Source organism: Parasteatoda tepidariorum, chromosome 9, assembly GCF_043381705.1.
Source record: "Parasteatoda tepidariorum isolate YZ-2023 chromosome 9, CAS_Ptep_4.0, whole genome shotgun sequence".
NCBI classification, from domain to species: domain Eukaryota; kingdom Metazoa; phylum Arthropoda; class Arachnida; order Araneae; family Theridiidae; genus Parasteatoda; species Parasteatoda tepidariorum.
In genome coordinates, this window is record NC_092212.1 from 80,359,481 (window position 1) to 80,382,514 (window position 23,034).

At 27.6% G+C, this 23,034-nt stretch overlaps 2 protein-coding genes across 6 annotated transcripts in view; one reads left to right on the top strand and one right to left on the bottom strand.

Annotated features, from left to right (window-relative positions):
* LOC107440082 (tropomodulin) overlaps positions 1 to 15,619 on the bottom strand; it is a 28,964-nt gene extending 13,345 nt beyond the window's left edge. For 2 of the 3 annotated variants that reach the window (XM_043052547.2, XM_043052546.2), the window contains exons 1-4: positions 15,485 to 15,619; positions 7,201 to 7,343; positions 6,423 to 6,582; positions 2,266 to 2,394 (exon numbers count right to left, since the gene is read on the bottom strand). In XM_043052547.2, the coding sequence (XP_042908481.1) occupies positions 2,266 to 2,394; positions 6,423 to 6,582; positions 7,201 to 7,329 (418 nt within the window). In that variant the 5' untranslated portion in view covers positions 7,330 to 7,343; positions 15,485 to 15,619. Of the gene's footprint in view, positions 1 to 2,265; positions 2,395 to 6,422; positions 6,583 to 7,200; positions 7,344 to 9,769; positions 9,916 to 15,484 lie in introns of those variants that run through there. The other variant, XM_071185166.1, reaches the window with a different exon arrangement.
* Positions 15,620 to 15,744: 125 nt separating this feature from the next.
* Positions 15,745 to 23,034, top strand: part of LOC107440081 (ribosomal protein S4) — a 23,350-nt gene continuing 16,060 nt past the window's right edge. For 2 of the 3 annotated variants that reach the window (XM_043052549.2, XM_071185169.1), the window contains exons 1-3: positions 15,745 to 15,888; positions 16,347 to 16,424; positions 18,518 to 18,698. In XM_043052549.2, the coding sequence (XP_042908483.1) occupies positions 15,886 to 15,888; positions 16,347 to 16,424; positions 18,518 to 18,698 (262 nt within the window). In that variant the 5' untranslated portion in view covers positions 15,745 to 15,885. Of the gene's footprint in view, positions 16,099 to 16,346; positions 16,425 to 18,517; positions 18,699 to 23,034 lie in introns of all 3 variants that reach the window. The other variant, XM_043052550.2, reaches the window with a different exon arrangement.

The window sequence follows — 23,034 nt, forward strand, 5'->3', positions numbered from 1 at the left end:
TTTTTATAAAATGTAATGTTATTTAAAAATAATGATAATTAGATGTTAATGAAAATACATTCATTCATTGTGAATCCATTTTGTGAAACATAGATTTAAAAAAAAAAAAAAAAAAAAAATAAAAGGCCACGATGAATAATTTTTGCTCTAATGNAAAAAAAAAAAAAAAAAAAGAATAATAGTGAAAGTTTACAAGTTGTAATAATGTGAAACTGAGAAGCCTTTCTTTTACTAATATGTTGCCTTTAAAAGCTTATTTTGAATTATAACTATTAAAATCTAGAATGGGATGCCTGCAAGTGACATAGTGTGGGTATCTTGATCCTGATTGGTTGTTAAAAACAAGGCATTTGTTTAAGTTAGCAACAGTTCTTTCCCTTCTATTTTGAGCAAGCCAATCCAGTCAAGTATCAATTCTCTTAAAAAAAAAAACACTATAAATTCCTTCCCAAAAATTTCATTCTTTCATTAGATACACCCTTGGGCAAATTAATTGAAACAAACTTTTTTTTGGGTGTTTTTTAAAGAAGATGTTTTGGGGTTGTTTTGTTTCGGTTACAATGGGGGTTGGACCTTTGTAGCCTATTGATGGTATGATGCGTTCTGAGCAGTACATTACTATTCTGGGTAAAAAAGTTGTTCCAGAGTTGAAGAAACGATACCCTGATGGAACAGGGATTTTTCAACAGGATTTAGCTCCTTGCCATACGTCCAAAATTGTCAAGAAATTCATGTCTGAGAATCAAATTNCTCAGATTTTCAATGTCGCAATCACAGTAAAATTTGTGTGCTTTCTCTCAAACTTGGACTTTTATGCTCCAGGCAGATGACGTAAGCCGAGTGCAGCGCCACTAATTTGCATATTGCAATTTTACTCAGCTACTCTTAGTGGACAACATATGCAAATTTTGCACGGTTTGGCTTACTTTTGAAAGAGTTATCGCTATTTTTGTGATTTTTCCTTAATTTATGATAACCAGTGTATTTCGAGTAAGCCAGGCCTATCAAGTATCAGTTCTCTTAAAAAACACACTTTAAATTCTTTCACTAAGATTCTTTCTCAAAAATTTCAATTCACTCGCCATATATTTACACACAGACTTAACACAAAGACAGGCATGAAGCCACATGGAACATAAACTAATTATGCACCAAAGTTGTTAGGTACACAAAACAAAAATATATCACAGTTACAATAAAATACATAAAAAAATAATAAATCTAATTTAAACAAAAGAAGTAAACGATAAAGAATTACATTTCAACTAATTTGATGTGTGATATGGTTCTGTACTTAATTAACATTCTAACTTACATTCTAACTAACATTCTATCTAACACATTCTAACTACATTCTACTTACATTCTTAACTTTAATTAACATTACTAACTTCTGTGAGCCCAACTCAAAAATCCTGAAAATTTCTTGAGTAAAATCATTAATGACGCATTTCAAAAAATAAATGTCTTTATAAATTTAAAACATTGATATTTTCAAAACATGAAATTCTAAATAAATTATATGTAGCATAATTTAAATGAATCATTAAGTATAAGTTTATTTTTATCTCTAACCACATTTAGTATTCTACCAGAAAAAATATTTACAAATGAACGAGATGCCAAGTATAATTCTAGTTCTAATATTTGTAATTAAAATATGCATGAATTTTTATACATAAACGTGATCGATGATTTCTTGAAACTTCTGGACCTTGGATTCCTGCATCGCGGTTAGCGAAAATTTCGGAAATCTGGATTTTTTATGGAGTACAATCATCTCTGAACTTATCTAGATAAACTTAGCTCAACTTTAATACGCCATTTTGCTGATAAAGATTAGTTAGCACTGATGTCATAGGTAACATGTGTGGGTATGGGAGGTTCTGAAGTGCAAATAATCAATTAAAATTTACATTATGAAACTTAAATTTTAAGAATGATTCAAAATGTTAAAACTGTTAATTTTAGGATCACTTTACTTTAAGTACCTATAAATTGTGATAAGAATTTTGTGAAAATAAATTGTATATGATAAAAATTTAGCATTCTATCATGAGATATAAAATTAACATTACAATGCCACACAATAATAATTTGAAACAGGTGAGTAAAATATAGTTTCATTACTCAAAATGTTTGAACAATCCATGAGTATAGTGTCATAATGTAATCTAATAGGACAAATTGATAATTTCCTATATATTCATTGCTAATTGCAACAGAAATGATTTTGAACGAAATAATACAATCTGTATTGCATACCAGCTAAATCCACCAATTCAGCTTCATCAGCACCAGTCAATGCTTGTTCATATTCATCATCTAGATCAAGTTCAATTTGCAGATCATCAGATTTTGGTTTCTGTACTTCTTTCGGCTTCCAAATTTTTCCTATTAAAATTAACTGTTTTAAATATCAAAAATATACTTTTATTTCAATAAATTGGATTATTAAAATGGAAGGTAAAAAGAAAATGCCATTAACTTTTAGAATTTCTGATTTTAAGTAAAAATTTGGCATCAAAAAGCTTGTAATTGAATGGAAAAATAAACATACAAATTTTAACTTACATCTTCTTAACAGCAGAAAATAATTTTGCATGATGATAGAAATAAGAGAACCTTGAAATTTGTAAAAAAATTTAAGAACTAAAAAAAAGTTTCAAGGACAAAAACAAGGAATAAGAATATATAGGTAGTTAGAATATATAGAAAATTAATTAAATCTGTAAATTCCACATTGTAGATTTGTAGAGCTAGATTAACATTAATTTTTGATTCCTTATAATTTTTTGTTTATGAAAATAAAATCTTTCTCAAACACATATTCAGGGTGCATAGTCAAATCTTTCAACAAAAAATAAGCACCTTTTAAGCACTCAATTTTTTTTATTTTTAATAACCAACAAAACATAAAATAATTTTCAAAGATTTCACATGATCATGATAAAATAACTAGTTTCTGACAGAGAACTCTTTTTCTTATTATATTAGCCATTATAAAATGATCAAGAGATTTTTTGATTCAATATCAGAGGGTGGAAAATGAAGCCCTGAAATTGAGAATCTCTTGCAAAATGCAGCAAAGTTGCACATGAGAGTGCAATAATCTCACCGAACCCAGCTTAGTAGACGCACTTGCGTACTTGCAAGTATTTAATCTAACATGTAAAATGATTGGCACCTTTATACGCTAACGATCAGCAGTACCCCGAAATAGATTGTGGCTGAATGAATTCTATACATAATACAAGGCGAAAATAAACTTTCCCTTTTCAAATATCTGATTTTCAAAAAGGGAAAATTAAGCACTTTCTAAAAACACTCAATGAAAAAAGCACCTTTAAGGGCTTTGAAAAAACGAAAATCGAAAATAAGCACCTTTAAGCATTTTTTAAAAATGTTATGCACCATGATATTATAACAGTTACATTTAGTGAATGCCAATAATAATTCCAGAGAAACAAATACAAGGATAGATATATACCTAATTTTTTATCATGTGCTTTAATAAAACATCTTTCCTCCATTTATGGCAGATAATTGTACAGATTCAATAATTAATGCTGTAATACAAATACTTGTGATGGTTATTAATTAGATTTTAAAATTGTTTGTATATATTATATTGCATAGGATAGGGGTTCCCAAATTGCTAATGAGATTTAAAACTATTTTATGTTACCCCAGGCATAAATTTTTTGCCAGTGGTAAAACTTATCATATAAATATAATGTATGTTTCATTTGTGCTAGACTATGAAAGAGAAGCTGCAGAAATAAATGATAAGAATATAAATAAAGTTAATACAACTCTTACTTAAAATTTACTCAAGTACTTTAATAGTTACTAGTAATAATATTTATATAATATTATGAGGATCAAGAATACAAATAAAGAGGAATTACTATCCAGACTAGAGAGTATTGTAAATTATTTTAGTGCAATCAGTAAGCTTGCTGCTCATAACATAATTTTCAAACCAGTTTCTCAATGTTTATTTTTGTTCTTAAGTGGATTGATCATAAAGATAGGTCATTTATTGTACACATTTTAGACCAATTAGAATGGTTATTAGAAAATAATTCTAATTTTTAATGCAGCAAAAATAATCTATTAATGACTCAAATTAAAACAAACATATCCATTAATAATTTTATTAATTTTGAAACAGATTAATTTCTTTATTTTTCTACAATTGCTTTGAGCAATTTAAAGGAAGATAAGATTTTGAACAGTTTAAAGTCATTAAGGTGAAATAGAGCAGTAAAAACCGCAATTATATCACTGATTTATCAATCACAAAAATGATAATAATCGAACATATGAAAAAGCATTACCATTTTTGCACAAACCTAAATATCATGAAAATAAATTACAAAGCGCAACAACATTTCTAAATTTTAACCATTTAATATTGACAAATAATGAGTAATGGTAACTCTACCTTACACCCATTATCAATAAATACAAAAGCAAATTTAAAATGTGTAAAGTAATGAAACTAATAATGAAAATTCAATAAATGTTATACACTGATTGTCAACCATAGCCTAACCCTAAATGTTTTAAGAACAAATTGCGAAGTTAAACTTTATTTCTAATAAATATTATATTTATTAATATTGTTGTGTAAAGTCTTTGTAACTTTAAATTTTTCTTTTGTTCTAAAGTTAATTTTAAAATATCAAGGTTTTTTCAGACATCTTTTAAAGATAGATTTACTATAATGAATGATTGAGTGAGTGATGATCATTGACCTTGAATCTAGTGATTTTATCAGTGGTGGTCACTGTATAAGTAATTTTTAATTTCATTACACATTATTAATCAATAATAAGTAAGTAAATTAAAAATGCATTAAAGCAATAAGGCTTTATAAGATAAAAATTATAAAACTGAGTAAATGATACAGTGATACTAATGTCTAAGACAATAAATCTACTTATCACATAATTTTTTTTACAGCATTAAATGGTAATTTTCTTACATGCACTAATCACCTTTTCTTACATACTGTGTTTTAAATATATTTACCACATGCACAAAAAGAAAGAATTGCTTTTCTTCCTTGATATTTGATATGGTTGAACCTTACAATAATTTTCTTTAAAACATAAAAATATCGAAAAATTTGGCTCAAAACATTAAACTTCTTAGTCTAGGGGTTCCACATTTCATTTAAAATTTGAAATAAATCCTCAAAAATATCCACATTGCTATTTAGGTATATGATGTGTTATATCCCATGTGGAGATCAAAATCCCATTGAAGGAGATTAATTCTTAGATGACAGAACCAATAGTTTAGAAGTTATACGGATTTCAAATATATAAAGTACAATTTACACATCTGATATTGTTATCTAAAGAAATAAAGCACTGTTTCATATGTAAATTTTTTTTTTTTTTGACTCTGAATCGATTGAGGCTAAACCAGTACAAAACTGCAGTTTTTTTTTACATAAAAACTTTTATAACACTTGAACAACAAGATTTCATTTGATTCAAGATAATAAAAATTGCATCCGAAACAATTACTTATTTGTCTACATAACCACTAGATAGTATTATAAAATGTATATCATAGTACATGTCAAAAGTAGTACTTTTTACACAGAAAATTACTTGCAACTTGTGAACTATTTATTTTACTAACGTGTGTTTATTCTCTTTCAATTCTGTATGAAGTAAATTCATGCGAAGCAATGTTTCACCTTTTTAAATAGCAAAGTCAGATGTTGAAATAGGCAGAAATACAAAATTTTACTTTTTATTCAGAAAATCTTTTTAACTTTTAAATTATTAGTTTTATTACTTAGAGATTGGTTTCATTCGATTCAGTGTAAAAAAAAAAANAAAAAAAAAAAAAAAAAAAAAAAAAAAAAAAAAAGAGAGATAGACATAATACCTTATATAGCAATGAGGGTCTTTTTATTGGTTTATTTGCATATGGTTGAAATTTTAAATGGGATGTGGAACATCAAAAATTTTAAGTTTTTGATCCGAATTTTTAAGATTAGTGAATTGATATAAGCTTTAAAGGGAGAGTAAATAATCCTTAATAGGGAAGTAAGACATATCATAATTTTTAAAAATGAAAAAAGAAATCACTAATATACAACATGCTACAAATGTCTTAAAAGGCCACAGAAAAGTACAATTCTAATGATTTTAATCATGGATAATAAGAACAATCAAAATCTAATGAAGACTAAATAAAATTACCAGCATTAATTAGTATTATTAATGCTGGATTAACAATTTTTGAAATGAGGCTACTTGTGAACAAATGTCACAAAAAATATGGAATTGAAAAACATTAAATTATAATTTAATAAGATTTCTAATCATACTTTTTTAAAATATTATGCATTAATATGTTTAAATTTTGCATTAATTGAGATATTAATTTATTACCTCGCTTAATTCCAGCTTCATAAGGCTTTGCTTCGGGCCAATCTTCTTGTTCTCTTGCTGTTCTTTCGAGAAATTCTAAGAGCTTTTTTCGATTAAGGGGTCCTGTAGGTGCTTTCTTGGTTTGATCTTTACATCTTTGAGATGGGGGGAGCAATGAGTCCTGAAAACATTGTATATGAACAGTATATAGATTAAATTTTTTAGATAGGTACAATACATTAAAGGCCTGATCATTTAAATTAAAATGGCAACAGATAATAAAAATAAAAATTAAGAACTTTACAAGAACAAATTTAAAACAATATGATCAATATTTTTTAATAAAGATTTTCTTTTTTTTTTATAAGAAAAATTGACATTATTTACATGAGCAGCACACACAAAGAGTTTAAACATACCTATTCAGCTGCTACTATTTTATGATAGGGATTCGTTTACTCAAAATAAAAAAAATATAGCAAAAAAAATTTTTTTTTTCAAACTTTGATTAAAATTGGCAGATTTGGGCATCTTTTTTTACTCTGCAATACATTAAAAGTCCAGCATGGCATTAAAATTTTGCAAAATAAGTTTAAAAAAAGATATAACACCATATAAACATAAAAAATAGAATAAAAATATTTGTATTGAGAAAAATTAAATAGTCGTTTAAAATAATTACAACATAACGAAGCACAGATACAGATTTATACCTAATAATTGGCAACAAGAATTTTGATTATAAATGTTTTGCAAGACATATGAACACAGAATAATGTTATTAATCTAAGAACTTTACATCAGGATCCACTTCATTACTCAGCTGTTCTAATTCTTCAGCAGTGAGAGATGCCAGCAAATCATCGATGTCATTGTCATCCAGCTCTCTCACCTCCTTCCCCATAAGTTTTGTTGCAAGAAATGCCATTTTTGCCTATTGATCTAGAAGAATTATCTTAATTAATAAAGTAAGCAGTATCTCTAAAGATGATTTTTGATAATAAAAAAGGTAGGTAGGTATTTTACCCTGTGGCAAAATTTTTTCGAACTATCTGCGACAAAACACTCTAGCACTAATATCTTTCTGCAAGATACTTTTAATAATAACAAGCATATATTTTACTAATTTAAAAAAGCAAAAGTGCTGCGTTTACAAAAAAAAACTATATAATTTTTTTAAATTGAGCATGTAATAATTTTTATTCTAATATTATGGGTGATATTCTCGCATTATGTGGGGGAGGGACACACAAAATATTTCTTTCATCACATTTTGTAAATAATTGTCACAATAAAAAATATAATTGAAATTCATGAAACTCGTAGTAATAATTGCCGGAAAAAAGATCGACGACGAAACTACGCGAATTGGGCTCCTCAAATGCTTGTTTCGAGATTAGGTTGTCATAAATAATATCGTCTAAAATTATGGAGAAATCAATTGCAATAACTGCCAAAAAACCGATAGAATTACTGTCTTAAAAAGACTATTCTCAAATGCACGATTTGAATTTTCTATATAGTTTGAAATATATCGGGACATTTAAAAACTACGTGAAAATCAATACCAACAACTGGCGATAAAACAATCAAAACATTACATCGATTTACGATACTATCGCCGTAAATTGAGCGTGTCAAAAAGTGATTATCTAAATACATGATTCAAATATTACGTAGAAAAGAAAAAAAAAATTTCTGAAGAAAAATCATTCTGCAAGAACTCTGTAACATTCTGCGACAATGTCGCCGTGTCGCAGCGATTCTGCCACAGGGGTATTTTATTTACATCGCACTAGAGCTGCACANATAATAATGAAGATAAACAAATTTGTGAAGGGTCCGATTAAAAGAAAAATCATTTTGTGAAGGGTCCGTTTTTAAGTTAAAATATTTTGTAAAGGGTCCATTTTTATGGAGATATTTTGTGAAGGGTCCGTTAACGGACCCAAATTTCTTCTAAACAGACCCCTGGCATGAAATTGAGCCTTTTATGGTAGAACAATTTAACGAGGACCAATACCGTACACCCTCGGTCCCGACGCAGGTCGATCAAAGTGATCACCCACCCGCTTACTGATCGCAGCCAGGGAGGATTGAGTTTGGTGTTCTACTGGAAAACGTGTATTTACGATCAGTCCACTGAGGGACTAATAGTAAAGGAAGATATAGTGGAATATTGGTTATTGAAAAGTATTAGCGTTTTTAAATAAGTGAGATACCATGGAAATATTTGAATAATTGGGATTCTACTTTTAATCAAGAGATAAAATGAAGAAGAAAAAGTAATGCATAGTTTAGTATAGAAATAAGAAAAAAATAGATATCTTATAATGAACCTATTTTATAGCATGATGTTAACTAGTGAGAGGTAGCATTTATTTATGCTATATTTGGGACATTTTACAGCCATATTTTAAAATATGTTTTTATTAGTTACATATTAGTCATCATCAATGCACATAAATAAAATTAAACATACAGAAAAATATAATAATGAGGGGAAAATTGAAATACCTGAATTATACACTATCTGCTTTAAATAGCAGTTTTTTTAAAAATAAATTTACTATGCGCATCCATGGTAGTAGGAGAGTAAGTTTTTATTTGGATCAATAGTTTTCCTTTTAAAATTAAAATCAACTTAAATTACATACAAGATATCAAGTCAAACATCCACAGTGTCAGTCAAAACCTTATCTAGAAATGTCAAATTAAAAAATAAAAAAAATAATAATAAATTTTGATTATCAATTAAATATTTGCATTTCCAAAAATATAATATAAGAAGAAAAGAACAATCAAGGGAAAACTTGAAATAAAAAAAGAAATTGTCTGAATGTTGTGTTTGTAAAGTTATTTTTTGATTATAGAGACTGAAATATCATAATGATACCAAATAATATTTTGTGTAGGTAATGCTTAGAACTTAAAAATTATATAAAAATCAATTTCCAATTTTTAGATGACTAATAATTCTTTCAGAAAAACCCAAACAACAGGACTGTCAAAACCAAAGTTCTAAATCACTAAAATCAAATAAATTAATTAAATAAAGTAAATAAATAAATATAATAAAATAAATAAATAGAAAAACATTTCTTAAATGGGGTTACTCAGGATACAATCCTGTTATTAAAATACATCTCTACATTAAACACAAATCACATCCACATTAAAATATTAATAAATCCACAATATAAATAATTATTTGCATAAATTAATAATTAAACCAAATTTTTATAATTACTTAATTGCAAGGCAAGGAAAAAATAATTTATGCTTTAAAGAAATTTTTTTTTACTCTAAGTTTCGTTAAAAGTATGTTAAGAGTACAATTTATGGGATATGTATTAAAAAAATTTTACCACACAAATTCATGCATTTTTGAAAACCTTCTGTGGTGAAAATAAATAACAAACACTTGAAACAGAGATTTAAAAGTGAACTTTTGGATCAGGTCCAAATATAAGCTATCATAGAATGTTCTGAAACCTAAGAGTTACACAAAAGAAAGAATTGTTTGAAGTTGATGATGCAATGTCACTTGAGGGGAAAGAGAAACAGATTTCTCCATCAATGGTTTATTTTACTTCTCAAAGTTCTTAAAAAAATCAAAATATTGCCAAAAAACATAATGATTCAATGTTCCAAGAAAACACTGTATTTTGACAATAAACAGTCTGCATAAACATTACAGAATAGCTTTAGACACACAAAAACATAATGAATGAAGGTTGGAATAGACTTATATTTAATGTTAAAAAGATTGCAGAATGCAGAATTTTTTTTTTTTTTTAATTCCTTTCACATTTTAAAAAAAAAACTAATATTTTAGTAATTTTTTTTTATATATATTTGGTAAATAATTTTTGGTATAAGATAATTTGAGAAATAATTTCATATTTGAAACAGATTTTTTACAACCTGAAAGAAATATCAACAGTGTTCTCTTAAATGTTTAAGGGTGGCCTACCCTTTCCAAGAGGTAAATACACCCTCCTTACCTTTTTTGTAAAAATACTGCCCCTTTTTTATTAAAAAAAAAAATGTTTTGTTTTTTTACTTAATTAAAAAAAAAAAGATTCAATAGCACAGACCAGGAAGTTTAGATTACCATAATTATTGCAAATTACTTTTTAGCTATGTTAATATCATAGGCACCACACTAAAAATACTTCAAGACTGAACTTATTTTCTGGCCAATTAACACAATCTAGTTTTGTTTACCAGAATTTTCCGAAAATTATAACTCACTGACTCCAAAATGTACATTTCCATAAAAATAGCATGAATATTAAATCAATGATTTGATTTTTTTCTTCATTTTGTTCATTTATTTTTTTGCGGCAAACGAGATAAAAATATAGTCAACCTTGTAGATTTTTTTCCACCTATCACTGGATAATAAATCACTAATTTCTTAATGAAGCGATTTATCAATCGAATTTTTTTTGCTTCAACATAATTTATTTCTAGTCCTATCTCTATAATTAAAAAAAAATAATAATAATCTCAACTTTGGTAGATACAACAATAGTACAAATTTTGTTTAAGCAAGCAGGCGCTGAAGTTCAATAAATTCCATTGAGGTGCAACATCATTACTAAATCACTTCGCAAATAATTATTAAAAATAACAATGTTTTCATTAAAATATAATATTTATATAAAATTAACTAGAAAAATAAAATGTTTGCATAAAATTAACATTTGGTCTTGAATTTTAATTTAAAGAACAAATGGAAAAGAGATATCAATTGAGGAAATTTGATCTCCTGATCTATTCTCAAGACTGATTTCAGTCCCCAGGTCTGAAGAGTGGCACAAACATTGATATAAAATATTATTTCTCATATTTAATTAGTATTTTTATTATTAATATTTACATAAAAGATGTAACTTTATGTTAAACAAAATTTGCTTATTATTTCATTTCATAACATTTGAAACTCTTTGAAATTAAATTTTCTCATTCTCCAAACTTTTACTTTTTCTAAATATGACTTATTTCAAAATTTTTCTTTTTTTATTTTATCTAAATTTTTTGTCTTTTTTTTGACACTTTAAAAAAAATAATATACCACTTTACCCCTTGTCAGTAAAAATAAGCATTTGTTCTGCAATTCTTTAAAAAAAAATTTCAATGTTTGTTTTATTAATATTTAAATGAAAGATGAAACTTTATGCAAAACAAACTTTGCTCATTATTTTATTTCATAACATTTTGAAACTCTTTGAAATTAAATTTTTTAATTCTCCAAACTTTTCTTTTTCTAAATATGACTTATTTCAAAATTTTTCATTTCTTTCTTTATTTAAATTTTTGTTCCTTTTTTTAAAAAAATAAATAAACCACTTTACTCCTTGTCAGCAAAAATAAACATTTGTTCTGCAATTCCTTAAAAAAATTTTTTTTTTAAATTACAAGTGTTTTTTTAAGTTTGTTTTATTATTAATATTTAAATATAAGATACAACTTTATGCAAAACAAAATTTGCTCATCATTTTACTTCATAAAATTTTGAAACTCTCTGAAATAAAATTTTCTCCAAACTTTTTCAAATCATAAATTTTAAAAATACAAGGTAAAATTTTTGATCACTATTGTCATTTTGAGAGTCAATTTGAATAAAAGATATTTTTTTTGTTTCAGTTCTTAACCTCAATATATATTACACTAACAAACAAAAGAAATGTGATGCCACAATTGGCATTACATATTTATTTCCTATCCTTTTAAAATATCATTGATTACTTAAGTTTATTTTTATCCATAGAATTATATTTAAAATAAATCAAAGACTTAAGCTTTTAAAATGAACATAAAATATGTATTCTTCTTTTGCATCCATCAATGTAACGGATACTTTTTATTTCATTACTAATGCAGACTTATTAATTCGCTGTCGTGCCTAATCGAAAACAAAAATCTATTTATAACTTTTTATTCTAATTTCTAACTGCTAAATGTTCCAGTTGCATGGTTGTAATAATTCTCATAAATTTGTTGGCCACTCATGATCGCCAAGGTTTTTTTTTTAACCCAATATTGATATGCTGGTTGTCTTTGTTTTGGCTATGTTATATTTTGATAATTTGCCAATTTTGGATCTCCTACCCATACTTTCTGTGTCCGTTAGGAACAATTGTATTCAAAATTTGTGGCGACTAGGAGTGCCCTTTGGGCTCTCCAGTCCCAGCCATCCTAACAGTTTTAAAAATGAAATCGTAACGGAATGCTAACAAAACTACTTAATGTGGAAGTTATATTTTCTTGATCCCTGTAAGGGATTTATTTTTGATAATTTGTAATTATATATGATGGCCATTTTTTATAATCTTCATGAATTATTGTTTAATAAATTGGATTTTTACTAAACGATTTATATATGAATTTCCTGGAGACTGTCATTTTGTTTCATACTTTTATTAACGGCCAATACGAACAAAAATGAATTTAGATATTTTCCACTATACAGATATTGGCGGCCACTGATGGAGAACAACCTCTACCATAGGGAATCAGGGTTGGCAAGATTTTGCCGCAGGTGGAAAAAACCATGGTAAATACCGGTAAAAACCGTCCTGGCAAAATCAGGTTTTTGCCAAGCAAATTGGCAAAAAGTGGCAAAAACCTATATTTTCCAAGATGAGAGGACAAAAACACATTTTTGATCTAAAATTGAAATATATACTATGAATATAAATAATTACAAAAAAATTAACAAAATTATTATTCCATAATTAAATGATAATGTAATAATATATCATTTTAGTAGTTTAAAACCTTATTGATTGGAAAATTTGTGATTATTCTCTTTTTTCCAGTGAAATGAACTTATTTTAAATTAATATAACTATAATTTAAAGCATAAAATATCTTATCAACATGTGTAGTTAATTATTGTACAAATAATAATTTTTTATAATAAATAATAATATTATACAAATAATAATATTTATTTGTAAAAAAACATATTTTAGGATTCTAAAATGAAAGGAGATCAAAAACTTTCAATCTTTTAAAAATTATTACCCTTATATTAATTATTAATATGTTAAAAATAATTTTTTCATGTAATGTATCAAAATTATTATTCCTTATGATTGATTTAAATTTGTTTAAATTATTTTGCAATAATATTTAATCAGCAATTTAGATAATTTGGTTTTTGCCGGTTTTTACCACTGTCCTGGCAAAAACCCCTTTTTGACGGCAAAAACTCCAACCCTGTAGGGAATATGTGCCTTCTTTCGTTAAAGAAATTTTTTTTATATCCGACAGCTAGTGTTGTCATTTTAATGTCCGTGTCATACAATAATTATTTGATGTAAGTACAGTATTAAGAAATCAGATAAGTATTTATTGAAAAAGTTATTTCATTTCTCATGCCTCTAAGTACATTATTTTAATGCAAAGTTGAGCTGGCTGATTCAAATAAAATGATTTTTTTTTTAAGAATTCTTTTAAACAAATAATACATAATATTTTACATAAATATTTTTTTAATTTAGAAAAATTAAATTTTTGCAAAAATTTTTAGTTTAATTACTGGAGTAAATTAGCATCACTTTAAATAAACGCAAATAAGTAATGTTTAGAAATCATTGTGTTTTCGAAAAAATATCTATGTAAATTAAATTAATGTGAGCAAGTAGTCATGATGTCAATGAAAGTGCTTGACCATCCCTGACTCTGTTTAGCATTTAAAATTAGTTAAATAAAGCAATAATTGAAAGAATTTAGAATTACACAGCACTATAGGACAGCAATGATTAAACTGGTTATGTCTGATGTGCATTAAAAGATGTTTTACTAACTGTTTAGTTTGACAAAATAATTCATACCTGATTTTTTTATTTTTGGTTTCTTATACCTTTATGTTTTTTTAAAAAATAATTTCAATTAGCTTCCATCATTTTGAAAATTATTTCATAATCTGAGGATTGCAACTGGTTGGCATCAAGCTTCTTTTTCTTTTTGTTATGCATAGTTTAAGAATGCTTTACTTTATCATACCTGCCAACTCTTCCGGTTTTTCCAGAAGATTTTAATTTTGTATTTAAAGTGGTACCGAAACTCATGTCATGTCATTAAAATTTTTGAATTATAATATTAATTATAAATGAGTTTGACCACCACTACGTTTAAATAATTACAATAAATATATAAAAGCATACTAATCTTTACAATAGCGAATTTTAACCTAGTCAAAATATAAATATATTTTTGAGTAAGGCTGTTTTTCGATAATGTTTTACTACCACTTGTAAAATTCATTCTCAGAAAGAGTGAAAGTTGGCAGGTATGCTTTATGTACATCGAGTTTATGGGTTAATCAAATTGCGTTTAAATTTGATAAAAAATTTTGAGAGTTTTAAAAATGCTTCATTTTATGTATGTGAAGTTCTTTTTAGTTCGAATTTAAACATTATGACACGTTATAAAGCCCCAAAACATTTTTGTGCCAGTGGGCACTGCATGTTATTAAGAACATGAACAAAGTCTACATTCCTGAAATTGAATAACGCTATTAAAACGCATTAAAATGCATAAAAAAGCTATTAAAATGTATAAAAAATTTCAACACAGTAACTCAAAAGGCATGAAATTTTCTTTATTGGCTACTTTCAAGACATCTTGACAATTATCAGCTATTATTCTTAAATGTATCTTTAAAAAGCTATTCCCCAAGCTATTTAATAGATAAATGCATTGTTTCCATCAAATTTAAACTTCCCGTCATATTTAAAAATAGTAACTGGGTCATTAAACTTTGATAACATATCAATCAATAACTGTCGGTGAAGAATAATTGAAAGAAATAAAACATTTTGTTGTATTATTCGAAGTAAAAGGTTAGTATATAGAACTAAAATATGTTGCAGTTTACACAAAAGAGTTCAAAAACACGTTTTTTTTCTTCGCGTAAATACATTTTGATAGATCTATAATAATGACCATATATAAACATGTTAAAAACTTCATATAACAAAACTTAACACTTTCGCAAGTGCCAGTTAAATTAAATAGCCTGCAATGATCTTAATGAATTTAATTAGAGAAATTCCAATCATTACCTTAACCCCCGGACAGAACAGTTCTTTATTGACAAAAATAGCAAGATAAGTATAAAAATAAAATTTACTTAAATGCAAAACTTGCAAAATTTACGGGAGGGGTTGCAGAAAGCAGACAGAGTTGAGATGTTTTATAAGAACAACAAATGAATCAATTTTTTTTATAATTAATACTCATATTTATTTCATAAATTTAACTTCGGTATTTTCAAACAATATCAAATTTACACACAGAATTCGATAGTATTTGAATTTTAAAAATTTAAAGTACAACTGATGTAAGCATGACAAATCCCAAAGACCTAAATCAACATCTGGTAAGTGAAGAGGAAGAGAAGAAGTAATACGGTCGCGGTCAAAAAATCTTCTCGATATAGCTCTTGCGTGTTTTCATTTTAAACATGGTGAGTACGTCAGTTTATTAATTACAATCTGTTATAATCTATTAAAATTTTGATTATTAATCATTTGTATTTATGATCTTCGCTTTTGTTGTTATGTTTAATAGCTGTTAATAATAATATTTTCGCTTCTTGTGATATTTATTTACCTTTCGACTTATCGATAGTTTTAGAAGATTGCACTATTTTGAGTTAAAATTTACTTAAGAAATGGTTAAGTCCTGCCTTATCTTATATTGTTTTTTAAATTACTATAGTATAATTGCTAATTTTTAAATTGTTATTCATGGATAGCATTAAATTCTTAAGATAATACTTTTTCTTAATCTGATGTCTGTTACTAATTCTGAGCAACAGTAATTTTTGCTATTTTCAGTTTTAATCCAACTTACTTTTAATTTCTTTTTCTTGTTTCATCGTTTAAGTTTATATATTAACAGTATACTGATTCTATATTTTAGGCTCGAGGTCCAAAGAAACATTTAAAACGGCTTCAAGCCCCAAAATCATGGATGTTAGACAAATTAGGAGGTGTATTCGTAAGTACATTTTGATTTATTACTTTATGTATCTCAATTTTAGGATGATTGAAATGAACTTAACTTAGTAAAACATAGTACGAAATATTAAATCTCATGATGTTGCCTATATGGTTAATTTTTTCATTTCTGTCGTCGTTTTTACACATGTCCGTTATTGTCTAGATGACATAGTTTCGTATATATTTGTAGAATAGTTTTATTAAAATGGCAAATGTTTTAAAATGTAATTCAATGCTGTGTAGTATAAACATTTTGGCTTTATTTAACAGTTGCTGAATTCTGTTAGAATGAAGTAGATTTTCTAGTGTGAAGTTGTCACATTTGGCCACTGAGTAATTAATCTGAGACTAATTTATCGCTGTTTCCAGTTTGTTTTGTTTAAGATCAAGTATATATTATGATTACATTAAAACATAAATAGTACCTACATTTTCCTCTGAATCAAAAGTATTTTTAAGCTATTTTCAAGTAAGATTGAAAATTTTAGTTGGTTAATATGTATTACAATATGTCCACTTTTTATCGAAGAACAGGCGTATATGGATAAAAATAATTGAGAAATTTGAATATGCTTATACATTATTTAACATTTCAATTTAACATGCAAGTAAAAGTTTCTAACTATTCTGAATGACATAAGTATGTGTGTTAAAGATGGATTTATTCTAAATACCATGTCCATTCTTTCTTTACCATGACTTATTTTTGCCATGAATTATGCCACTAGTGTGTTTTCAACATTGCTCTATTCTATATTTTCATAATTCATTCAACCACAATGCATTTCAGCTTACTGTCATTCTGTAGCATGTATAAACGCCAATCATTATGCATCTATGGTGAAATTCTTGCGCTCTTGTGTGCGATTCTGTTGAATTTTACATGCGATTCTCAATATCGGATTTTATTTTCTGCCGTTTGAAATTAAACCGAAAAATCTCGAAACAACTGGTAAAAAACGAATAATTATAATAACAACCATAAAAGATCAGACATTGGTGTAAGTTTTCAGTGGAAACGTTGCGTTTATAATAGTGTGCAAAAGTTATTACTGAAATTAGATATTCGCTAGTGGAATGTTAGGATTGAAAAAAATGCAAGAAAATACTCAAAGGACTACTAACAGCTTCTGAAAATACAACCATAAAGAAATTGAAATTTAAGATGAGATTGTTCCGAATTGAGCAAGTTGCTCCTACAGATCAGTTATCTTGAATTGACCGCTTCAAAGTGATAGCTTGATGCTCAGAGTTTGGAATGTGCCTGTCACGAATTTATGTATATGTTCAGAGATCCCACTTGTTCCGGACAGCAAATATATATTTTAAGGTAGTAGTTTATCAATTGTGATTCTTAGTTTAATAAATTCAATTTAGATTTTTTTTTCCACCACTATTTCTAAATAATTCGTAGGCTTATGTAATTCACCACTTTGTAAATCTTTTAGAAAGCAACCAAAATTAGTCAAATTTTTGTAAAATTTACTTTGTAGTTATTTACAATTTTATTTTATTGTTTTGGCGTGTCCTGAGCAGTTGGCATATCTGTATGTTGGAATTTAAAACACCATAATGATGCATTTAAAAAAAAAAACAGTGAATTAATTGTGGCTGAAAAACTAATGAATACTGCTGGAAAGCCACATGGATGTTTAATCACACCACAATCGGCACTAGTATGCTTCTATTTTATTAAGGAGCATGATTAGGTCCAGAGGGCAGGTAGAACAGAAATCAAAAGGCAAATAGGACGCCCAGTGTCATATACCTTGCCTGTATTATATGTCAAGTATACTAATATATGTTCTATCTTGTACCCCAGAGCCCAAGGTCAAGAGAACTGAGATGGGTACAGTAGTTCTTGGCCCTCTACAGGCTGTCGCAATGTTTAGTTTATACTAATATCTGACCATACCAGGCTCTGTTGAGTAATTTTTTTTAACATTGATTAGTTCTTTTTGAGATATTTTATCTTAACCTAGATTTATAACAGCTGACCACTGCAAATTCAATATTCATTTTGAATACTCATTATCAATATTGTTTGTATTAATTTCCTGTCTTTGTTTATAGTTTGTTTATAAATTTCAGGCACCTCGTCCAAGCACAGGACCTCACAAACTAAGGGAATCTCTGCCCTTGATAATTATGATTAGAAATAGATTAAAGTATGCTCTTACAAATGCAGAAGTAACAAAGATTGTGATGCAAAGATTAATTAAAGTTGATGGTAAAGTGAGGACAGACAAGAATTTTCCATCAGGTTTTATGGGTAAATATGTAGTTTTATTTTTAATTTAAGAATTTTATATTGAATTGTCTGGTCTTGTAGGTAAGTAAATAAGTGCACGATAGAGCTTTCTGTGTGGTCGAAAATCAAAATATTGTAGTGGTACTATAAATTAAGGGCCCTGATTTGATGTTTACATGGATTTTTAAAAGTAAGGAAGATTTGTTCAGAGCTAAGGACTTCAAATTATTAGCCAATTACAATAAGTATTAGCTAAATTTCAAAATTTTTATGATTAATCTCTTCCGTAGAAAGCTTTAAATCAAAATATTACTGAACTTGTTTATATAATGCAAATATTTTATAAATTGAAATTAAGAATTATTTTATGGTTGGGAATGAGAGGAGGAAAAATGTTCATGTTTTATTGTCTATGAGGAAAAGAAATAAGATTAATTGTCTGTTCTAAATAAGTAGATATTAAAAAGTCATTTTAAGTGTGACAATAAATTTATTTTAATAAACAATGTTGTCACGAGAAAACACATTTTCTGCAAAGATGGTTTGATTATAATATGCACCTGGACAATTTTGATGCAAACTGTAGGGAAGAGTTACGTCATATGATATTGCATGATCCAGCAACTAACATTTTTGTTTCTTATATTATCTATACGTAATGTAATTCTACTTAGTTATGCATCATATATTTCAAAAATAACTTATAGAACAAAATGGATTGTTTGAAAAAATTTATATTGGCATAATTTTCAAGATTAAGAGGGACTTATGGTTTTCTTTTAGGTAGATAGAAATCGTTTGTCAATGCTTTTTCCAAAACGCAATTATGTTGCAGAATTTACGATTTTATCGCATTTGGTGAAGTGGCAAATGCTTAGCATAGGTTCTGTGTGTTAGATAAGGATAAATATATGAATGGGTTCTTGTTTTAGATAAATGCTTGTTTCTCAATTTTAAAAAGTATAGCTTGTTAATGTTAGTAAAACATTTGTTATGATTAAACTTTATTTCTGACATATCGGAATTTAGCTTTTTCATTAGGGATTTGTAGATAATATCGCCTAATTTCGTTCAATCCCACAATTTTTCAATGCAGATAATTTATGCTAATTGTATTGCATTTTGATTTAAGAAATACTGAGCGTTATTCTTGGATTTATATTAACTTAAAAGTTAGTTTTGGAATAAGCTGTGATAAGGTAGTAGATTTAGAGTTGATTTTTTTCGTTACTGGCAGTTAAATATCATCCTAAAAAAATTTACTGTTTTAGTTTTAATTGTATTTTGATAATTTTTGTATTCAACTCCAAAAGTATGAAAGAATTTCCTCAAATATTTTTTAAGTTATATTTATTTTTAAAAGAATGTGTTTTTACCAAAGTGTTCGTGATCTAAGCACAAATTTGGAAGCAAGTTGATTTTTACAAAAAATAATTTATTTTTTATTCCCAAGATATTTTTATTCAATTTATGAAGCTAATTAGTTACTGTGGACTATTTTACTCATCCGTGTAATATGTGTTGTAACATTAAGCAGTGTTTTCACTACAGCGCGAGAATCTCACATATTTTTTCTTTTCTCGCATTAAAAAATTATTACCGCGAGAAATTCGCGCATTCTATAAATCAATTTCAAAATTCGCGAATTTCTCGTATTTTGGAAAAAGCTTCGAATTACGTCATTTAGAATAAAATCCGTTTCACTTTTCTTCCTGGATCTTCATTATTTTCAACACTTGCCCCCGTTATCCAGCTTCCCTATTTACCAGTAGGCATTGTTCAGAACCTTTTCGAACAACAGAACACAACCCCTCCGAACCACGGAACCCCTTTCAGAACACATTTCTCTGCAACCACGTGTTTACTGTAGGTATGGTTTTTCATGTAAGACGTTCAAATTTTTTTATGCGCTAATGTAAGATGGACAAATACCTAGTAAAGGCAAAATCTTCTATGATGATGCAGCAAAAATATTCAATGCTTTAAAAAATAGATGTTAAAAATGTATTATACAGGGATGTGATTCTTCCGCGGATCCGCTTTTTTCAGATTTTTCCATATCTTCTGTTCTTTTTTCATAAATTTCCGCACGGAAAATTTTTTTATGCAGTAAATGATATTTTGTTGAAAATTTTTTTCTTTTGTTGAAAATCAATTTCCATTCACGCAATTTAAAAATTCAATATCACGATTTGTATTTAAGCGTTTTTAAAACCCAATATTGCGGTTCATATTCCCGCTAGTTTAAAATCCAATGTCGCGATTCGTATTCATCTATATTTTTAAATTTCAATATTGCGATTCGTTATCACGCGGTTGTAATATCAAACATCGATATTCGAATTTATACTCGGTTTAAACATTACTCGTTGCGATAACTATTCACGGACTCAAAAAAATTATGCATCGTGATTCTTATTTACGCGATTTAAAAATTCAATACTGCGATTTGTATTTCGTGCTTTTAAAATTCAATATCGTGATTCTTGTTCTAGCGATTTTAAAATCCAACATCGCGATTCTTATTCAAGCGATTTTTAAATCCAACATCGCGATTCTTATTCACGCACTCTTAAAATCCAACATCGCGATTCTTATTCACCCTATTTAGAAATCGAACATCGCGATTCTTATTCACGCAATTTTAAAATCCGATATCGCCTTATTCACGCGATTTTAAAATCCGACATCGCAACTCTTTTTCACGCGATTTTAAAATCAAGCATCGCGATTCTTATTCACGTGATTTTGAAATCAAGCATCGCGATTCTTAATCTAAGGCCTCTAAAAATTTTGTGAGGAATGAACTTTCTTGTCCTATCAACACTGATGATCAAAAGTCTGCAAAACGCAGTCTACAGATCAGTCATGTCGATAAAAGACCATCGAAAAAACAAAGAACTGATGAGAAAGTCCATAAAGGTCCTTTGACCATTAAGAAAATGTTTTTTTAAATGATACATAAAATCCTGCTTATGCACAATTACTCAAAGTTATCTAAATTATTAAAAAAAATTATTTTAATCAACATTTTATTTAAGAACATCATTAGCATTTATTTATCAGGGATGAGATTCTTCCGCGGATTTCCGCTTTTTTTTCCATTTTTCCCGCTGATTTCCGCTGAAATTTTTTTTTTTTTTTTTTTTTTTTCACAAGTTAAAATATTTTATGAGGAATTTAATTTTCCACAGAGCGAAATTACTGAAGTCTTTATTCCTCCCTCTGAAGTTTCTCTAAAAATCATTTCCTTGGGATAAAACTGGTTGTCCTTTATACAGGGATGAGATTCTTTTTGTCTCTCGAATTTCAACCTTTTTATCAAAAACTCCGATTCTCTAAAAGATGCGTTTTTTTTTTAATAAATATCCCGCTTTTTTCACGCACAGAAAATAAGATTTTCCGTATTTTTTATCCGTCGGCGGGATAGCTCGTATTTTCGTAATTCAGACGTCGCTGCTTCTTGTATTCTGGCATGAAAACAAAAAAAAAGAAATATAGGTGGATTTGCGGTGAAAATATTTATTTGCTCATTCAATATCTCGTAAATTTTTATTTATTATGTCTAAACAAAAGCAATACAAACAAGCCTTTTAGAAATTTCAAGTCCAGACTCTGCAAATAACTCGATTTTTATTCACGCGATTTTAATATCAATCATCGATTTTCGTATTTACCTGATTTAAAAGTTGCGCGTTGCGATTCTTATTTGCGCTATTTAAATATCGTACATTATGATTCTTATTTACGACATTTAAAAATCCAATATCGTGTTTTGTATTTATGTATTTTTAAATTTGCGATTTTATTATCAAACATCGATTTTCGTATTTACCTGATTTAAAAGCTGAACGTTGCGATTCTTATTCAGGCGATTTATATATTGTACATTGCGATTCTTATTTACGAGATTTAAAAAGCCAATATCGCGATTTGTATTTACGAGCTTTTAAAACCCTATGTAGCTGCGTGAGCTTAAAATCCAATGTCGTGATTCGTTTTTGCGGTTGTAATATCGCGCAATTTAAAAATTATGCATCGTGATCTAAAAAGTACGCATCCTGATTTGTATTTTGCGCATTTTTTAAATTGGATGTAGAGTTTCAAATTCACTTGATTTAAAAGCCTCATATCGGGATTTATTATCACATGGTTTCAGGGTTCGCCAAGTGGGCCCACTTTGAAAAAACCCGCCCGGGTTTTATTGGGTGGGCCCACCTTGAAAAAACCCACTTGGAACGATAAGTGGGTTTTTTCAACAAAAAAATTTTTTTTTATTAAAACTGTTATGGCAAGATTGATATTTGCATTGAAAATTGTTTATATTTAATGATGTGATAAATTTTTAAAGTCGTTA